General features: G+C 41.7%; 1 protein-coding gene across 1 annotated transcript in view; it reads right to left on the bottom strand.

The window, feature by feature from the left end:
• Nucleotides 1-15776, bottom strand: part of LOC140239755 (uncharacterized) — a gene marked incomplete at its 5' end in the record, with an annotated part of 30079 nt that extends 14303 nt beyond the window's left edge. The window contains 6 exons of the mRNA XM_072319575.1: nt 383-706; nt 1960-2222; nt 2797-2918; nt 6393-6537; nt 8306-10040; nt 15585-15776. Coding sequence (XP_072175676.1) covers nt 383-706; nt 1960-2222; nt 2797-2918; nt 6393-6537; nt 8306-10040; nt 15585-15776 — 2781 coding nt within the window. The remainder of the gene's footprint in view (nt 1-382; nt 707-1959; nt 2223-2796; nt 2919-6392; nt 6538-8305; nt 10041-15584) is intronic.
• Nucleotides 15777-19070: the final 3294 nt, after the last annotated feature.

Below are 19070 nucleotides of genomic sequence, written 5' to 3'. Positions count from 1 at the left end.
CCTTTGTAGTTTGCACTACAAAATCTGACATAAAGAAACCTGGGCAGTGTTTGCAAGATAAAACTGGATAAAGAATCTGCTTTCTTGAGCCCTGCACTATTGTAAAAAAACTCATCACAATGCCTTCATGTTTCGCAACAAGTAAATCTGTTTCATTTTTGTCTTCTGGAATTATCATCTATTTTTGAATGACCTCAGCTGAAGACTAGTAGGGTGTTACCTCTGTATTCTCCAATGCAATTCTGTCTGAAAAATATACTCTGTTTTTTAATCACTGGCTCACAATAATATCTCAATGGGGACTTTGAAAGCACCATTGTCTTCACTGCTTCTTAACTGACAATTATGTTTCCTAAACAGTGAAGTCACATGAATTTCTCACCACTGATGACACAGAGGACGCCCCAGCGGAATCCCGTCGACCCTTGATCCCCATGGCCCGCTCCCGCTCCGCATTCAGCAGCCTCATGGACTCCTTGGCATGCTTGACGATACAGCCAGGACTGCAGTACACGGAGCCCGACCGCGCCCAGTTGTCGCACCCGGTCCCGATGCAGTGCTGCTTGGGGGGCGGCGGCCGGAAGAACTTTAGCCGCTTCTTCTTGCTTGGAGCAGGGCCCTCCTCTTCTTCCTCCTCCTCCCCCTCATCCTTCTTCTTCTTCTCTTCCTTTTCCCCTTCCCTCTTCTTTCCACTTTTCGGGGTTTCCTGTCAAATATGGCAGACTAACAGCTGAGCACCAATGCATCATCAACACAACTATACCATTAAGTAACTCCACTTTGCATTACAAGTTATCTTTGCATCACAATGTTCATGTACTGTATACGCTATAATTTTCGCATACATAAATTTTCGCGAATTGCTGCTGTCACACATTTTCGTGAGTGGTTAAATTTGTGATTGGGGGACCAGAGAAAATATGAAGTGGCAAAGAAAGTGTGAATTTTCAACTTACTCGCAAATAAGAATGATACTAGTTATACACTGCATGAAAAAAACTTACCAAACTCTGCGAACTAGTAAGTTAGAATTCAACATTTTTGAAGTGGTTAAGTCCATCACGCTAGATTTCTGACGAGTGGTACGAGGGGTTGCGATAATGGATTGGCTCTACAGTATTCGTAAGTAGATGTGGACTAGCCCGACCACCCCAGACGCTGTTAATACGCTGTGCTGTGCGAATGCTACTTACAGCGACTGGGCCACCCCAGACGCTGTTAATACGCTGTCCTGTGCGAATGCTACTTACAGCGACTGGGCTGTGTATACTAGTTAGTAGTTAGACGTGGACGTGCTATATGTACGTAAACAAGCTTAGCCAGTATGGTCTGTTCGGTAAGCCTTGACATGGCATACTAGTACTGAAATGTTTGTATCATCAAGGCAAGGGATTCATTTTGGAAGGTAATATTTTCGCGTGTTGTTAATTTTGCGAATAGCTCCCGACTCGCGAAATTCGCGAAAATAAAACCCACGCGAAATATATAGCGTATACAGTAACTGGGGATATTTTCCATGAAGCAAAAACATAAATCCATTTGAAGAGAGCTTCCTTCAAACCAGAAAGATTCAGCAGCACTTTACATTGTACGTGTTTACTAATGATTGAAGTAGCTGAAGTACCGATGACCCCCAAAGTTTAAAATGCACTCAACTACTTTAGTATACAAACAATGCCATATATGTCATTCTTTCTCTTTCACATGCATTCCCCTTTTCCAAAGGCTCGGAATAAATTCTCTTCTAGTTTAGTTCACAGCTCTGCATACTTTCTTTTCTGCCATGGCACAAAGGGACAAACTTCATGAAAATGAAAACCTGCTATAAACAGCACTATCATAATTGATATATTACTACTATCATTGCTAACATGCTAAAATTCAGATCTTCTGCTACAGAAGAATCACTTTCCCTATAAATGATTGCATGTTACTATTTTTAATCTATGATTCAATTACCTCTGCTCCTTTCTTGGCACTTGCATCGCTCTTTCTCTTGGAGCCAACCTTCTCCCTCTTCTTTTCTTCCACTTCCTTTTGCCCTTTCTCTTTCTCCTTCTCGCTCTCCACCTCTCCCTTCTCCTTCTTCTTCTTCTTCTCCTCCTGGCTCTTGGTCTTCTCCTTGTCCTTTGGCGTCTCTTCTTTCGGCACCTCTGCCTCTTGCTTCTTCTTTGTCTCTTCTTTCGTCTTCGCTTCTTGGTCCGGCCCTTTCTTTGCTGCTTCTGTAAACGAGACAGAATTACCATTAATCCTCCTTGAAATCATCTACTGGTGGAAAGGACCATTTAGACATTATCTTTTTTTGCCATGCAATATCTGTTCTTCTTCTTTCTTTTTTTTTTAATTTCGTCAACCATTTAAACAACTCGATCATCACATGTTCACAAATTCATATTTATCACAGAATTGTGGATCTTGGTGCATCCAATACTGTACAGACATAAAAACTTAGTCTTTAATGACAGACGGTTCATTGTGAAGAGTCAGGTGATGTACCTTTGGGGTGGGGAGGCATAAAAACTTGGGTCTGCATTGATAGATTGATCATGAGGGGTTGGGTGACGGGGGGGGGGGGGGGGGACGTGTAAATGATGTCGGTTTATATTGACAGGGGGTTATCTTGAGTTGGGTGACATGGGAGGGGCAGAAGGCGTACATATTTGGCCTTCAATGACGGGTGGTGGTTTAATTGTGAAGAGTTGGGTGACATGGTGGGGTCAAATAATCTTGGTTTTTATTGGTGTGTGTGTGTGGGGAGGGGGGGAGGGGTATATTTTGATGAGTTGGGTGACATACCTTTACAGTTTGGGCACACCCAGCTCAGGTCCTCCTGTTCCATCCGTTTGCCTTCCTTCTTGGAGATGTTGACGCATTTCCCGTGGAACCAGTCCTCACACTTGTCACAGCAAATCATGAACCTGGACAGTTGTGGGCAGAATTTTGATATAATGACTGCTAAACTGTCGCTAACTTTCGTATGACTGCAATGATGCCAGCAGACCAACTGAGGCTTACAATAAGAGTCAGAGGGCCTCTAGTCCCATATATATTCTGCAGAAAGTGTGCTATCTATCTTATGCTTTCCCCTACTGTAGCAGAGGTAGGGAAAGAACCATTGTTATGCCTTAGGATTACTAAAGTGTGATGTCATAGCCATTCATCGCCACGGAAATTGGTTTCAAACAACCTCAACAGGTCAGAGTGTTTATACATGCACCTGGCTCCAATCCAAGCTATGATAAAATGATAATAATGATAATAGTTGATATTTTCATAGCACCGCATCCTTTCTACTGGAAACAAATAGTCCATGGGCCAAGAGCCGAAAAATTGGTTGTTGGTACCATCCGAGGGGGCAAAACCTTTTTGGTGTCATTTTGTTTGTCGGACATAGATATGCTTATAAAGCTATGATAGCATTTCCAAATGAGTAGCTTAGTCATAATAAATGAATTTTTAACCAATTTGGTCTCGTTTTTATATCCCTACACTTCTGAATCGAAACTAACCGCTATACAAATACGAGCGCTGCCTTCTGCATGTCCACAGGTGTTCTGTTGTAAACGCGATGCGCTTAGTCTTTATTCAAGGCAGGGAAGGGAATATCCAAAGGGTTATGATGTCCACAGCTGTCAGGCGGTGCGCTTAGTCTTTATCTAGAACAATGTACCGTTAATCATATCTAAAGTTCCTAATAAAAGGGATTATCTATACTGTTTTTATACCACCCTCTCAACAAATACATCAGTTTTAAACAAAAATCACTCTGTTCATTTACAACATTATTAATTACAATGTATCGTAGTGTACCGGTACATTGTTTTTGCATAATCTTTCATTGTTGGATGAAAATAAAGCGGCATTGGCGTGGTATTAGCGTTTTCACTGTAGCGTTTTCACCGGAAAATGATAAATAATTGAAAAATACGCTAGAATTCACTAGAAATTGCTTTTTTGTTGTTGTTGTTTTCAGATAAAGGGATATACACTGTATTATAAGCTTTGGGTATTCCCTTCGCAGTCTTGAATATTAGACTAAGCGCTGTGGACATCATAACCCTTGGATATGCCCTTTGCTGCCTTGAATAAAGACTAAGCGCACCGAGTTTACAACAGAACACCTGTGAACATACAGAAGACATTGCTCTTCTTTGTATAGCGGTTGGTCTCAATTCAGAAGTAGAGGGATATAACAACGAGACCAAATTGGTTTAAAATTCTTTTACTATGACTAAGCTACTCATTTGGAAATGCTATCACAGCTTGATAAGCATATCTATGCCCGACAAACAAAATGACACCAAAAAGGTATTGTCCCCTCAGATGGTACCAATATCTGGCCTGGCCCATGGACTAAAAGCACTTCACCGGTAAAAGACCAACCTCCCTTCAATACTCTATGGTTACTTTTATGACTTTTTGGAGGGAAATCTAAACTCATGGATACACCTGTTCCAAGGTAAGTTGGTGTTATTAATAAGGATGTTTATTGTAGTTCCTGCAAAGTTGCACAAGTTTATTATATGGCAGCATGCAAATCAATCGCTTGTTCTACATAACCTCCTTGGAAAGCCTCAAGAAAGCTATTCACATGAGGATATGACATCTGGAGCACAGAATTCATCACAAAACATTACAAAACTGCTGTACACAAGGCTATCAATTGCCCAAAACACACCCAATCACACCTCACACATGGTTGCAAGTCCAAGTTCTCCATTTGATGAAACTTCTATGCGGTAGTTTAATAGATAGCACCCAAAATCAAGATAAGCATTAATTCCTTCACCTTATCTACACATTCAGGAAAAAGTACTACACAATGATGCTCAGTTTACAGGTTAGCTACAACTCTTCCTACTTTGCCCCTGATCACCAGTGCCAGCCTTTGAATCTGTACACCACATGTGTCACACATACCGGCTCTGCATGGCTGCACACAAAACTCCTACGAGCTGGGAAGCTCTTGTCACAAACCACTTGCTGTGCTACCAGCACAAACTTCAAATCATCTTAAAGCTTGATGATGATAAATCACAGCCAGAATCAGAAGTATGCAGTTCCAGGGGTGTGAGCAAACTCCAGGGTCTCTGGGGAGTACGTACGAGTCTCCATTCACACCCAACACATGCAGCAGGAGCCTGTGTCCAACCCATGCATCCCCAACCCCCAGCCCATATCCCTTATTCCTAATGCTCTGAGCTACCAGGCAATATCAAGTGATAAATCAGCCAGTTCACTGGTAAATGTAGGCAAATTTATGGATACTACTGTTCTTGCAGACTGCTCACTGAGTTATGCCATTCACCTGCTTCTACCATTAGTACCAATAAGGCACTTCTCGCCGCATGGCACCACTTTGCATGCTTCAGCTGTTGCTGTATTGGGAGGAAATTGGTGGGCAAATTTTTTGTTGTTGTCAGTAACAGCCTCAGCAGCAGGGGTATGCATAAAATTCAAATATACTACAATACTGGTCCACCTGTCTTGTAGTGGGGCAACTTTACAGGTGCATCCACACTGATGGATGTGCACACTTGAGGATCGAGAAACAAGCACTTGAATAGGCTGGTTGACTTGCGTATTCAAATCAATCACTATTTTCCTTTCGTGGCCATCAACACACTATTCCATCCACCTGTACATACCCAATACCTTTCAACACTTGGAATTTGCATGTATCAGTTGTTGCTATGCCAGGCAATGGGTGGGGGGGGGGGGGCCTTGAACAAGCTGTCTGACTGTGAGGAAAAACCTCTGTTATCATGGCAGGCTAAAGTATGTATATTACGTTGGTAGACAAGTCAGTTCACCTGTCCTAATTCACAGTTTCCATGATGTTCTACAATTGATGGCTGCTCCTTTTCCCACAGCCTTGTAAAGAGCCATCCTATTCGTCTGCTCCCAGCAAATTAAGTTTCTTAGGCAGGAATTCACTTAGCATTCATCAATTCTTGCTATGCAGGGCAAGAATCCAGAAAGTTTTGTGGTTGTGAAGGCAATGTTCTGTGATAACGATCAATGCATGCACAGAATTTGAATACATTTTGATACTTGGATTCAGATTTCCAAGCATTCTCAGGGCTCAACAGTTGAATTTTTCTCTCTGGTGGCCCCTTTGGCCTACTAAAATATCTAAATTTGACATTTTGATGGCCCAAACAAGAAATGTAGCGAGTCAGAATCAAAGGAAACATAACAATCCATTATCCAGTTGCCCAATTAGGCCATCAAAACATTTACCTTTTGGGAAATTTGGTGGCCCGATATCAATGTTTAGTGACCCTTGGCCAATGGGCCACTGTTGAGCCCGGAAGGCTTACAGGTCAAGTTCAAAACCGTGTTCTTAACATTTTTTTTTTCCTAATTTGGTATCTTTACTTCCAACTTACTTCCCATCATGAGGCTGTTTGCATATGCACCAGAGCTTTTCCGGGTCGTCGTCACTCGTCCACTCACTTCCCGAGTCGTGCTCGCCCGCATCACGCTCGTCGTCCTCCTCTGACGAGAACGGAATATCACTCAGCTCTGCCTCATCTGGAGCAAGGTGAGGGAAGGAATCGGTAGGAGACATTGAGGGACATGCTTTAAATTATATTTAAAACTCCTTTGAACTTGACACTTTCTCCCATTCAGACACAAACTCTGTCAGAGAAATGTCAGATAAAATTTTCGTGTGGCCCATGGACCTTTCAGACACGTATCAACTGTTTAGATGTCGTATAGGTATTAAAGGCGCATAGTCCCGGTAGTGTAGAGGGTGCTGTTGAAGATACTGCCGATCACCATTAGCATTGATACAAAGATTACCGAAGTTGAGCTGTCATCAAGAGTAAAGTGCCTAGGTCAAAGTAACGTTGCCTTCGTTGTCTTCTCTGAGCATCGCGCAGTCTGTAGTAATGCCAGGGTGCGTGCATATGTGCTTCTTATTATGGCATCACAAAAGAAGTTTGCTAAAGCTGTCATCCCCCTCAGCTGAATCATGAGCCGAACTGTGATCGGACCACTGACTACAGTGGATTAGACTTCTTAGGACTCGGGGAAGTGGGCCACAGCGTAAGCGCTAAAGAGGAGTCGATAGCATAGGTCTCTATAGGAAACTTGCGCCGTGCGCCGGCGTATGCATTTGACTGAACCACCGGGACCATGTACCTTTAATGGTCACCACATACCCTTGCCTGGCCCTCACCCATGGCGCCCTGCCTAATCATACCATTCTATGGTTGCCACACGTTCAGACACATTCCGAAAGATGATCCATTGTCGAGTTCTAGTTCGAAACAATGCTCTGACATTTGCTTCATAATACAGTTGAACCTCTCGTATCCGGACAAGTCGGGACCGGGGCTCATCCGGTTAAGGGATTTGGCCGGATACGGGAGACTCAATGCTTTATACATGTACATATACATACACATGTACTGATGTAGCCCATTGTAGCACCACATGTAGTAATGTGTATACTGCAACCTTTTCATTGTTACACTCAGTAACAGACCCCAAAATAGAGGGTCGTGTTTGCAAGAATGAAATCATTTTCTTTTATAAATTCTTGGGATGATTTACCTAAATAATTATTAAGAAATGTATCAAGTATATGTAATTCATTTGTGTTTGTGTAGGAGTTCTCAAGGAGTTGGGAATCCCCCTTTCCTCCCGTAATTCTTAAAAAAAGATAAAAAAATCACGGCGAGATTGCGTCCGGATAATAGAGAGATCCGGATAAAGGGAGGCCGGATAATAGAGGTTCAACTGTACAAAGTTTTGTTATACAATGTTTCAGCATTCAGAAACATTAATCCACTGTATAGCTATATTGTTTGGTATAGCTCTACCATTTTGTGTAAATCTGGGTCTTTCTTTTTTGAGGGGAGATGACATTGTTCTAAGAGATTAATTACTGGAAGAAACATTTCTAATGGTGAACTTGTTTTTAGAATAGTCTATAAAGTAATAAAGAATTTCAAATCTATTAAGTATGGTGTGGACAGACTTTGGTAACAAAACTACAAGAAATATGTATATAAAATGTGATTGGAAAGCCAATGTTATCACAAGGATTAAAATCAAATAAAAATTAATTTGAATCATCATTTTTTTTTTCCGAATTAAGTCATTCTTCTTTCCTTTACTTTTTTTTCTACTATGAAATTGTTCTACATATCCTTGACAAACTTAAAAATGAGAAAGAAAAAAAGACACCAAACAACTGATGCAGTGCACTGTGTATCTGGCATGCAGGTGATCAGCATGCAATATAAATAGAATCAGTTCATCTGAAATGAGATTACACCTTCTGTCTTACCAAGATGCTTCTTCTTTGCATCCCTGGATCTCCGAGATGATCTCCTTCCCTCTGAGTTTTCTCTTCCTTTCTCCTTATCCTTCACTTTCTCCTTCTCCTTCTCCTTCCCTTTGTCCTTCTTCTCTTTGTCCTTCCTTCTTTCCTTTTCCTTCTCCTTTTTGTTATCTTTCTCCTTTTTGTTATCCTTCTCTCTTTCCCCCGATGACTTGGACCTGCTCCGCCGACTTCTCCTTTCTCCTTCCTTGTCCCCTCTCTCCTTCTCTCTATCCTTGCTGCTGCCTCTTTCTTTGGATGATTTGGAGCGGCTCCGATCCTTTCCTTTCCTCCCAGCACCATCGCTGGGGGAGTGCTTTCCCTTGTGATGATGCTTTCGTGTCTTCCTGGTGCTCTTCCCCTCCTCCTCCTCCTCCTCCTCCTTTTTTCCTTCCTTCTCTAGCTGGTCCGTTTGTTTGCTCTTTGATGACGCTTGCGACTTGTCATCTGCCTTCTCCTCCAGTTTGCCCTCCGCCGCCACCGCCGCCTCCTCCTCCTTCTTCTTCTTGTTTTCCCGCCTCGCGCTGCGTCGCGACGGCTCTCTGGTCGTGGCAGTGTCCGGGGCCGGATGGGGAGGGATCACCTTGGGCGTGTTTGCGGCGTAGCTGTGGTCCATCCAGTAGACGCTGCTCTCCTTATGGTCGTCCTCTTGGTCAGAAAACTCACCGACCTCCTTCTCCTCCTCGTCCTCCTCCTTCAGCTCTCCCTGTTCAGCCCCTTCCTCAACTTCATCCCCCTTCTTGGCTTCCTTGTTGGAAGTGCCCTTCGCCGTTTCAGCTCCCAGCTTTGTGTTATCAGAGACCTTTGAATGGGCCCCTTCCTTTCCTTCCTTGCTGTCCTTGGGGGCATCTTCAACCTTGACACTCTCTGCGGTCTGCCCACTGAGCAGATTCTCTTCCTCGCTCTTTTTGATCTCTTGGTCGATGACGCTGAGGTACTTTGCAATTTCGCTCGTCAGGTCCATTTCTGGTTTGACAACAGCTGGCTGTTCCCCGTCTTTGCTCACTCCCTTCAGCTCTTCCTTGGCGGTTTCACTCTTGGATGTCTCTGGGCGGTCACCACTGGAATCTTTGACCTCCGTCTTGACAGGCTCCTGTGCTTCGACAGCTTTCTTGGACTTTTTCTCCTCCTCCTTCTGCTTCTTCTTCTGTTCCCTCTCCTTCTTCTGTTGTTCCTTCTTCCGGATGGCTTGCCTCAGAGTCAAATCATTGGCTGTGATTTTGGCGATCCTTGCCGATCTTCTCTTCAGGCTGTCCTCTCTCTTCTTACTCGGGGTCGTGTCGCTCGTCGACCCACTCTCCGTCTCTCCATCGCTGGTGGTCGAGACGACCGTTGCCGCAGCCACCAAGCCCTCATCCCCGATGGCGTCCAGAAGGAGCTCGCTGCTCATGACCTCATTCATGAGGTCCTTGGTGTTGAGGCTGGTCGCACCGATGTCGAGCATGTTGTCAAAGTTGAGCGAGTCGTTGGAGGCATTCAGCTGCAGCTTCTCCTCTGCCTCCGTCTCTGGGGCATCATCCAAAGGACCAGCTTCCTCCATCTCCATCTGCTCCAGGCTGTCCTGAGGGGTTATCAGGGGGTTGGCCGCCATCTTGTCCTGCTCAGACTTGAGGGCAGCATCTATCTTCAGGATCTGGTCCTCAGTGAGGATGGTCGAAGAGCCGATGAAATCAAAAGTTGAGCCACTAGGGGCTTCTTTCCCCTGTAGTCAAGATGAAAGAAAGGATACAATGTAAAGATCTTGAACTACACAATCATACTTTGCTCTCCATGAAATATGTGATGACTTAAAATTGTAACACATTTTTCTGGTTATTATGCAGCTAAAAGGGTCAAAACAATAAAGTGGTCAAAATGATGAAACAAATTGAACAATACAAAAAATGTAAGTATGTTGATAAACCATTTGGTGAACAAAAGGTTATTACAGGAAGAAAAATCTAAGAAGAGCTTTCTTCAACTTTAAATAGGTAATTTTTTTTTCCCTGCAATGCGGTTAGTTATGACAAAGACTACTGAACCTTTAAAAGCTAAAACCATACACAGGAAATGTTTTGCTGAATATGGAAAGTTTCATGCAAACAATTGGTTAACTGTACTTTTTTTCAACATCAATTCATACCATTATAGCAACATGATAACAAAAAAGTGAAAGCAGAATGATGCAAAGTCCATTTTACTTGACCAAGATCAAAACATCAATCTTGTGAAAATGTCCACACATACACTGTACATGTGTAACTCTCCTCTGTACAGTGGACTCCCGTTATAACGAAGTCCTCGGAACCGGCAGTTTTCTTTCGTTATAACGAAATTTCGTTACAACCGAATGAATAAACAATAAAAATACATAGAGTTGATAATGTTGCGGCCCTAAATTTTATTTCGTTGTAACCGGAATTTCGTTATAACCGTGTTCGTTATAACGGGAGTGCACTGTACTAGAAGGGATAGCAGAAAATGTTCAAAAGTTGGGATACAAGTATCGTTTCAAGAACATGAGGAGAGACTAATGAAGAATACTGCCATGTAAATGTAATATCCACAGGTAAATATTCCATTTGACAAATAAACAGCTTTTGATTTTGCAAATCTTGTCTAACTGGCAAAATTCACAAAATTAAAATGCACATGAAAATTTCTGGTTTACAGTATCTTTTTGCGGCCTGGTCAGGCACTTAAGATTCAATATTGATTGTTATATTTCTGTTTATACCAGGCCACTACATTTTTTTTTTTTTTAAATATCAGGCCACCAAATTTCGGATTTATAGATTTTACTGGCCCTAATGAGCCATCAGAGAGAAAAAAAAATAAGTGTCAAGCCCTATAAAAAACTGGAAGATGATAATGCTGCCTGATGAATTACTAGCCATTTGAAAAGGGACAAAAAGCTACATAAGTAAACAACTAGCAAACTTTGTGAGTAGCCCCACACTATTTAAACTGCATTTCAAAAAGACAGATAAACTGCAAGGTACACACATTATAACATGAATATAATCAATTCTAATTGTGTTAAAACGCTTTCCAATACCCAAATGGTTGACATCCCGATAGGCAAAGCAGCTTTGTTACCATTAGTTAAAGAATACATGATTGTACAATGTATGTCACATCTCAGAGTCATGCTGAGATACACGATATGTATGATTTCACCACACACAAAAGACACACTTCCGTATTAATGCAACTGAACACTATACTAAACAGCTCTAATGACCAGTATAAAGCAGCTGTCAAATGTTTAAAGGGGTAGTATAGTATTGGTTGAGGTGAGCATTTAGCTTTTAACTTTTTGCAAGATACAATGCACTTAGACACCATTTTATGAAATGTTAAATAGCAAACAATTTTAAGACGAATTCAAAGTTAATTTGACGAAAATCGGTTTTGAAACGGCCGAGATATAAAAAACAAAGTAAAATAAAAAGATCCTACTAAAAGGTGGGCCCACTTTTTTATTAGGGTCGCTTTGATCGGATATCTCAGCCATATGAAAAACGAATTATATAAAATAAACTTTGAATTCCTCTTAGAATCATACATTCTTCCATATTTCAAAAGAGGTTTCTCATTATCTCAAAAAATCATCATCAAAAAATGCAGGAAAAGTGAAGCAAACTCAACCATCCTGTACTATCCCTTTGACTACTGGAATATTGTTTGTTAGTAAGAATACTGTTCTACATTTTCTAAAGCTGTAAAATAACTACTGAATGTATTAAAGGGGATGGCTAGTAACTAATCAGTGGGAATCAGTGGGAATGCTGGAAGGTGATTGTTCCAATCCTTGTGGGATTCATTTAAGAGTACATTATATATCTAGTGTTGTGTGAAAATTATTTGCTTCAAAATGGTCTCATGAATATTCAAGTAATGTGCAGTTTAATGTTTCCAGGTTAGCATGCCTGGTCAGTGACGGGGCATTAATCTGCCCTAGAATATCATACTAGAATATGAGACCGTTCTGAAGCAAATAATTTTCACACAATAGTAGATAAAAAATGTACTCTTAAATGAATCCCACAAGGACTGGAACAATCACCCTCCAGCATTCCCACTGATTCCCACTGATCGGTTACTAGCCATCCCCTTTAAAAATGGAATTAGTTTTAGTTCAACAGACTGGAGACCCTACTTCTGAATTATGTATTCTGGGGAAGCCACTTTTGGACATCATGGTTTGTTTTGGTATAATTTGGTAAAGATTTATGAATTCAAACAACATGTGTTGAGTTTTTGTAAACAACAAAAACATTGTTGCTAAATTGCAACGACTTTGTAAGCAAAACCTGACTAAGACCATGTTTTCAACCATTTCAATATATTTGAACAAGTACTGAAGCATACACTTGTTTTCTGTTTCCACAAAAATGCAACAAAAATTCGACGGCGGACATTTTGTTCTTCAACAAAAAAAATCATGATCATTTTTTCTTATACATACAGGGCAAACATTGGATAGATTTTTTCATTTTGTCACGACCTGCCTTCCCCCTGACAGTTGCAAAGTTCTGTGACTTGCCCTCAGTTTTCAAAACCATTTTGAAATGACAAACAATGAACCATATTAGAACTGTGAATGATTTGAAAGCAATGGTGCAACACTTTAAGCCAGTAACAAAAGTACACAGCAACTTTTAATGGCCAAAAATGTCCAATGCCAAATGGAAATCAAACACAAGAGTGGGCATTATGTAAGATTGGCTCTTCTTCAAAGACAGGGATACTGTATACGTCAAATATTTCGCGAGGTTTTTATTTTCGTGAATTTCGCGAGTCAGCTGCTATTCACGAAATTAAAAACACGTGAAAATATTGACTCTGATGCCGATACGAATGTGACGTACGCGTACACATTTCTCCGTTCAGTACAGGACTCCACGATCACGAATTAAACCACTCACTAAATTGTCAGGAAGTCCCGATTCGCGAAAATTTAGACTCACGAAATGTATGGCATATACAGTACATATAATGCAATATTCGGTACCCTAGGATACCAAATGAAAATTCACCATTTTGTTGATTTTTTTTTTCAATGCTGTACCTTGGGATACAAAAAAAAAATTGTAAAAATATTTTTTTTTGCCTCATCATGCATAAAAATGTGTTCTTGTTTGTGATTATGCAACAACTTAAGCATGCAAATAATAACTTGTTTTTTTCTCATTTACAGTGTACGGTCCTGTTGTAATCTTCACTGTTTAAAAATTGATGTGGAAAATGGGCAATGGGATCGTTATTGCCATGCTGACTTATGCCGGCGCTAATGACGAGAAAATAGTTGCCATGACAACATTGCAGAATTGTATGATAACGGACACGAGATGGCACTTACACAACACCGTGCCCTAGGTTACGACAGTATCCTGGTGTACGGCATGCTGAATCATATGAGCTATACACAATATGACATGCAATTACATTTCATGATAAAACACCTTGATTCAACAAGTTATGAGCAATCAGAAAAGAATTGTATTTCAATGCCTGAAGCATAGCAGCTAATACAGAATTTTTTAAAGGGACATTTCCCCAAAAATATATTGTGGCAATGCAGAAAGATTTATAAAATGGGATTCAATATATTGTCTGTTTTTTGCTTTTTTTTATTGTATACAATCCTTTCAGCTTTACAGGACAGGGTAACCATTATTCTTTGTGCCTTTTACAAGAGATGGGGCAACTACTCTTTGAATATCATAGAACATGAATTTTTAATAAATTCCTTTTATATTTTCTTTAAAGCATTTTACAACAGTGATACCACAACTTGTTGAAGAGAGGGTTGCACATGTAATGAATCAAATCTTGTACAAATTCACAATTTTCAACTGTCTGGGTATTTCCCCCCAAACTTTCACTTCGTGTTTTCCCAGATCTTTCTGCATTGGCTGAACCAGATGCATACACTATATGGTCCAAATTCACAAAGGTGGTTTGAATTTGGACCCTGGTATAAATTACGTCCATGGACTAAAAAAAGTGTGAAAAAGGCGTACCTTTGACTTGCGTGATTTTCATTGGACGTCTATCGCCGTATGCAATCTGTCATGTGCATTTACACAGAAGAAATTTGCATAAACCAAGGTCTAAATTTAAACCACCTTCATGAATGCTGGCCTATAGATGTGTTTGGGGAAACTTCCTCTTTCGGTGAACACATGCAGTCTAGCGGACTAAAAAGGCGCAAGATGTGTAAAGGGTGTGGGGTAGGGTGGGGTGGAGTAGGGTAAGGTGGGGTAGAGGTAAGGAGGGGTAGAGGTAAGGTGGAGCAGGGTAGGGTGGGAAGGAGTTAAGAAAAATCTAAACCAAACCAATTAGATGACCACATTCCATTGATAATGTCGATGACCCTATGCACTTTTTTGATGATCAAGCATCGTAGTCCTATCATTTAATGCTCCGAAGTTGGTAGAAAGGTAATAAGTTAACAGCGAAATACATGAAGACATGTTGTTTTCTTCTCATACAAGCAATTTTCGAATGTTGTCTGCACATTCAAAAGGTAGCATTCCTCTGCAGAAAGAGAAGGATTTTGCTGGAGGCATAGAACAGAAATTGTTGCCTCAATACAGCTTTTGACAACTAAAGTTGCTTGTTCCATCTCATATAACTTCTATTCACAGTGTACCACATGCCAAACAAACTAAATCTGTCAAGCTTAAGGCTTGAGAAAACTCTTATACGAGTCAAAGAATAGGTGAGAAAATTTCAGGAATCTTTCGCAATTCACTTTCTCCATAAGAAACATGTAGGTACCGGTAGTTTGAGTTGACAATTTCCTGAAACGAATTGTAAACTATTTAACTCTTCTGAACTTGTGTGGTGAAATGTGTAAAAACCTGCCACTGCAGATATTAGCTAGAGTGTGAAAATAAATACATATCAAGATGGCCAATTTTAAGTCTTTACCAAAATCAAATAAGTCTACAGACATAACCAATAGAATGCGGTAATTGTTAGTTGCTACAGGGATTACCTCGTCTAAACACACAACCAAAGCAAACTGCAATGCTGGCTGATAAAAAAAAAAGGGGTGGGGATTGAGAATCAAACAAACTTCTCTATTAGAATTTTTCCCACTACAAGGGGGAACAAGGAGAATGTAGCAAATAACTGGAAAGGAAGTTTGTTTCGATCTGAGACCAACCCAATAGGACATCGCAGCACTAGCCTCATCCTCATAAGCGCAATTCGACGGCTGAATGGCAGGAGAAGGGAAAGGGAAGGGCATTACCTCCCCCTCCGGATCACCGCCCGTCGCTGTCAGGTTCCATGTCAACAGTCCCGCCCCGACCCTCTCCACGACGACGTTCGGGGATGTGCTGATCACGCCCACGGAGGGCGCCGGTTCCTGAGTCGCACCGGAGGACGGCGAAGTCTTGTCTCCTGGGCCGACCGCATCTCCTACAGTGGCCTCCGCTGCTTGGTCTTTGCCGCAGGATGCCTTGTCTGCGGCGGATTTCGTCGCTTCTTCATTGCCCACCACCTTTTTCTTATCCTTCACCACTGCTGCAGTTTTGGAGGGTTTCTTGTCGTCTGCTGACGCATCCCCACTGGCTTCCTTTCCACCACTGCTCTCACTACTTGTTTCCATTCTCTGCGATGATTCTGAAATCCTCTGGGAGCAACGAATCCCATCAACTTGGCAGAGGAAAGCTACAGTTTGAGAGTGGAAAAGAAATTATCACACAAGTTGATTTGCTATATTAATTGCTCTTTTCTTGTAACAGGTTTTTAGGACACATCTCTGTCCTGCACTGAGGTATGATCACCAAATTTATTATGTGTGAATTAAGTGAAAACAGCAATATCAGTAGAGCAAATCAGTTTAAAGTTTCGAGGAAAACAGGACAATCTGTTCAAAATTTATGAATTTTAAAAGTTTCAGTGCTGCCACTGCTGGATGAGTAGACTATAGTTTGTGGCATCACATATGAAGAATGATATGAAGAAAATTCAACAAAATTTCATTTTTTTCATGACAAGTACACATGCCCTGACTTCTAACTTACAAATGTTAAGGGCAATACTGGTTGGCAACAGTGTGCCTACTTGCGGCAGGGGCAGTATCATTCATGGATGAAACTGCCAAGTTAGATGCGAGAGTACTCACACTTCCCACGACACGAGTAACTCCTGCTTCTGTTCTATGTACAAACTGTACGTGTTATGTGGGACTAAAACTCTCTATAGCTGAAAACAACTGGAGATCCCAAAAGGAGCCTCTCACGTCAGTGAGCTTGCAAGATACTAGTTGGTAAATTTAAGGCTTTATAGATATACATCAGTCGATCTTATTATATATACCGTATTGTGTTTGGGAGGAAGAGTTGATATAAGAGAGTAAGAGTGACTTTCTACTCCTAATCACTGCAAATACATACATGAAGGATCAAACTAGGTTTACTTGTAGACTTGCTGCACACTATACGACTCACGACTAGATCTAACTATGACTGACAGACTAGACTTTTGATCTGAAATAAACAAGCGTGTTTGTATTGTGAGGCTATTGTGACTTATTTCGGATCCAAAGTCTGTCAGTCGTAAGGTCGTGAGTCGTATAGTGTGCGGCGAGCTTTAGGGGAGGCAAACAGCTGACAGGGCAACGATAGAGGGCGGTGCGTGTTCCAGTCAGACATGCATTCACTGCATGCATGCCGTCTGATTGTGCTGCATGCTGCTGTACAACCTGGCCTCTTTATCATGCCGCCTCTTGCCCCACGCCACAAACCAGAAGTAGAACTCTCCCCTGCAGCAAAATCAGACACACTTCCGCTAACTAGCCCATACCTTGCTGCAAAGAGGGACAAGCTGACTACACACCAACTCGGCTGGTCACTCTTGACCATGTGAATTCAATGACCTGATATGGGTGTCCTGCATGTGGAGGGAGTTGCGTTTGTCGGAGATATCGTAATTATTTCACACATCATCACAAGAGGCATGACTGATATGGTAATGTTCTTCATAAATTCAACCATTAGAACAGTGCAGTGAGGGCGCTTCAGCCAACAATCAGGAATGAAAGTCATTAGAATCTACAGACCATATGATCAAAATTATTTCATACTTTTGATCTACCACTACAGTAAATTCTCCATAACAACTCATTTTCCTGGCATATCACATCAGCCCGAGGGCAAAAATATGGTAACCCTACCTAATAATGTAGGTGTCCTATTGACTCCTAATGCACTTGTCAATGTAATGACTCACCCCACTACCCCCGGACATGGGTGCGTCATTTCCTCGTTTGGTCCGTCAAATTTGTGACCAAGGTGTTCGTCATTTATCACCTTTGTCCGTCAAATTTTTGACCGAGGGGTGCGTCAAAATCCCATCATTGTCGGTCAAATTTGTGACCGAGGGGTGCGTCATGGTACGTCACTTGGCTATGGAAAATAACACGCATTAATTATTCTGAACCGAGGGGTACGTCATGGTACGTCACTTGGCTATGGAAAATTGCACACATTTTTGCACGCTAGGACCGGATACACGTACCGCGAGTGAAATTATAGTGAGCGCTTTCCCGCGGCAAGTGAAAATCAAAGTCGGGAAGCATTTTGGAATAAGAGGGAAAAATGCTTGCCAGAATCTGGCAAGCAAATAATTTAAAAGCCACCCTTTCTCCTCACATTTTACCTCCAACAAACCCATGAAATCATGCATACTCGATCTCAAACCAGGGACTGTTCAGCGATGTAACAATTTCAACCTTACTAAGTTACTATCGAACACCTTAGTGCCTATTGCATATTGCGATGCAACACCAACACACACATTGCTATCGAAGAAAGTTTGTTTTATACAATGTGCGTCTAAATAATGTTCTGTGGTGACAAAGGCGAATTTTTGACAGTAAAAGAAGCGGCAGCAGAAGAAACTGCCTACCGCATGCCATTTTCTGCTCGCGGGATGCCGATGTCCGGGGGTAGTGGGGTGCGTCATTACATTGACAAGTGCATAATGACAAATGTTGAGAGCCTATTCGGCTTTTGTCAATAGGCCTAAATCCAGTTAAATTTAGTTAAAGACTCTACAGTTAATCAGATTCCAAATGGTGGCATATGAATTTGTCGACTCCTTTCATCCATGACATCACGTTTTCATTACGGAATACGGTTAGTTGCTCTTTTAAACAATTCCAGCTCAAGTTTTTCATGCATCGATCACTGCACTATAGATCTAGTATACTTAGTATTAGTATCGACGCGGTCCATTGACGCGCGCTCTAGTCATTGCTAGTACAAGCACAACACAAGCGGCCAAGCAGGGCAATCCTGGGTTTTAGGGGCTAAATTGTAGCAGAATACGGGGAAGAGTGTGGTCGGGTCTACTGCGACTGGGGACTGAATTTGCAGCCATTCAAGTACATGTAATTTTACTAACGTTAGTATGCGGCCTCGCCGGATCGCATGATGCATATTATGCGCATACACATGTGGAACTCTCCATAGCACCGAGGCGCACAGTAGGCCGAGCCAGAAACGTCCGTGCGACGAACACAAACACACACAACCACCACACTCGCATTCCCGATGAATCCTACCCATACCTCCAGTCCCACGTTCTCGCAAACCAAAGCGAAACTCAACGACTTTAAAAATCCATCCACTTTCTTGCCATATCAATGCTTCGTATCACGAACGCACCTACCTTGCTTAACCACCGATAGAATGTGTCCAGCGAAAAAGATTTATCATCCGACCACTTT

This window comes from Diadema setosum, chromosome 16 (assembly GCF_964275005.1).
Source record: "Diadema setosum chromosome 16, eeDiaSeto1, whole genome shotgun sequence".
Classification (NCBI taxonomy): domain Eukaryota; kingdom Metazoa; phylum Echinodermata; class Echinoidea; order Diadematoida; family Diadematidae; genus Diadema; species Diadema setosum.
This window is presented reverse-complemented; position numbering and strand designations above follow the sequence as displayed.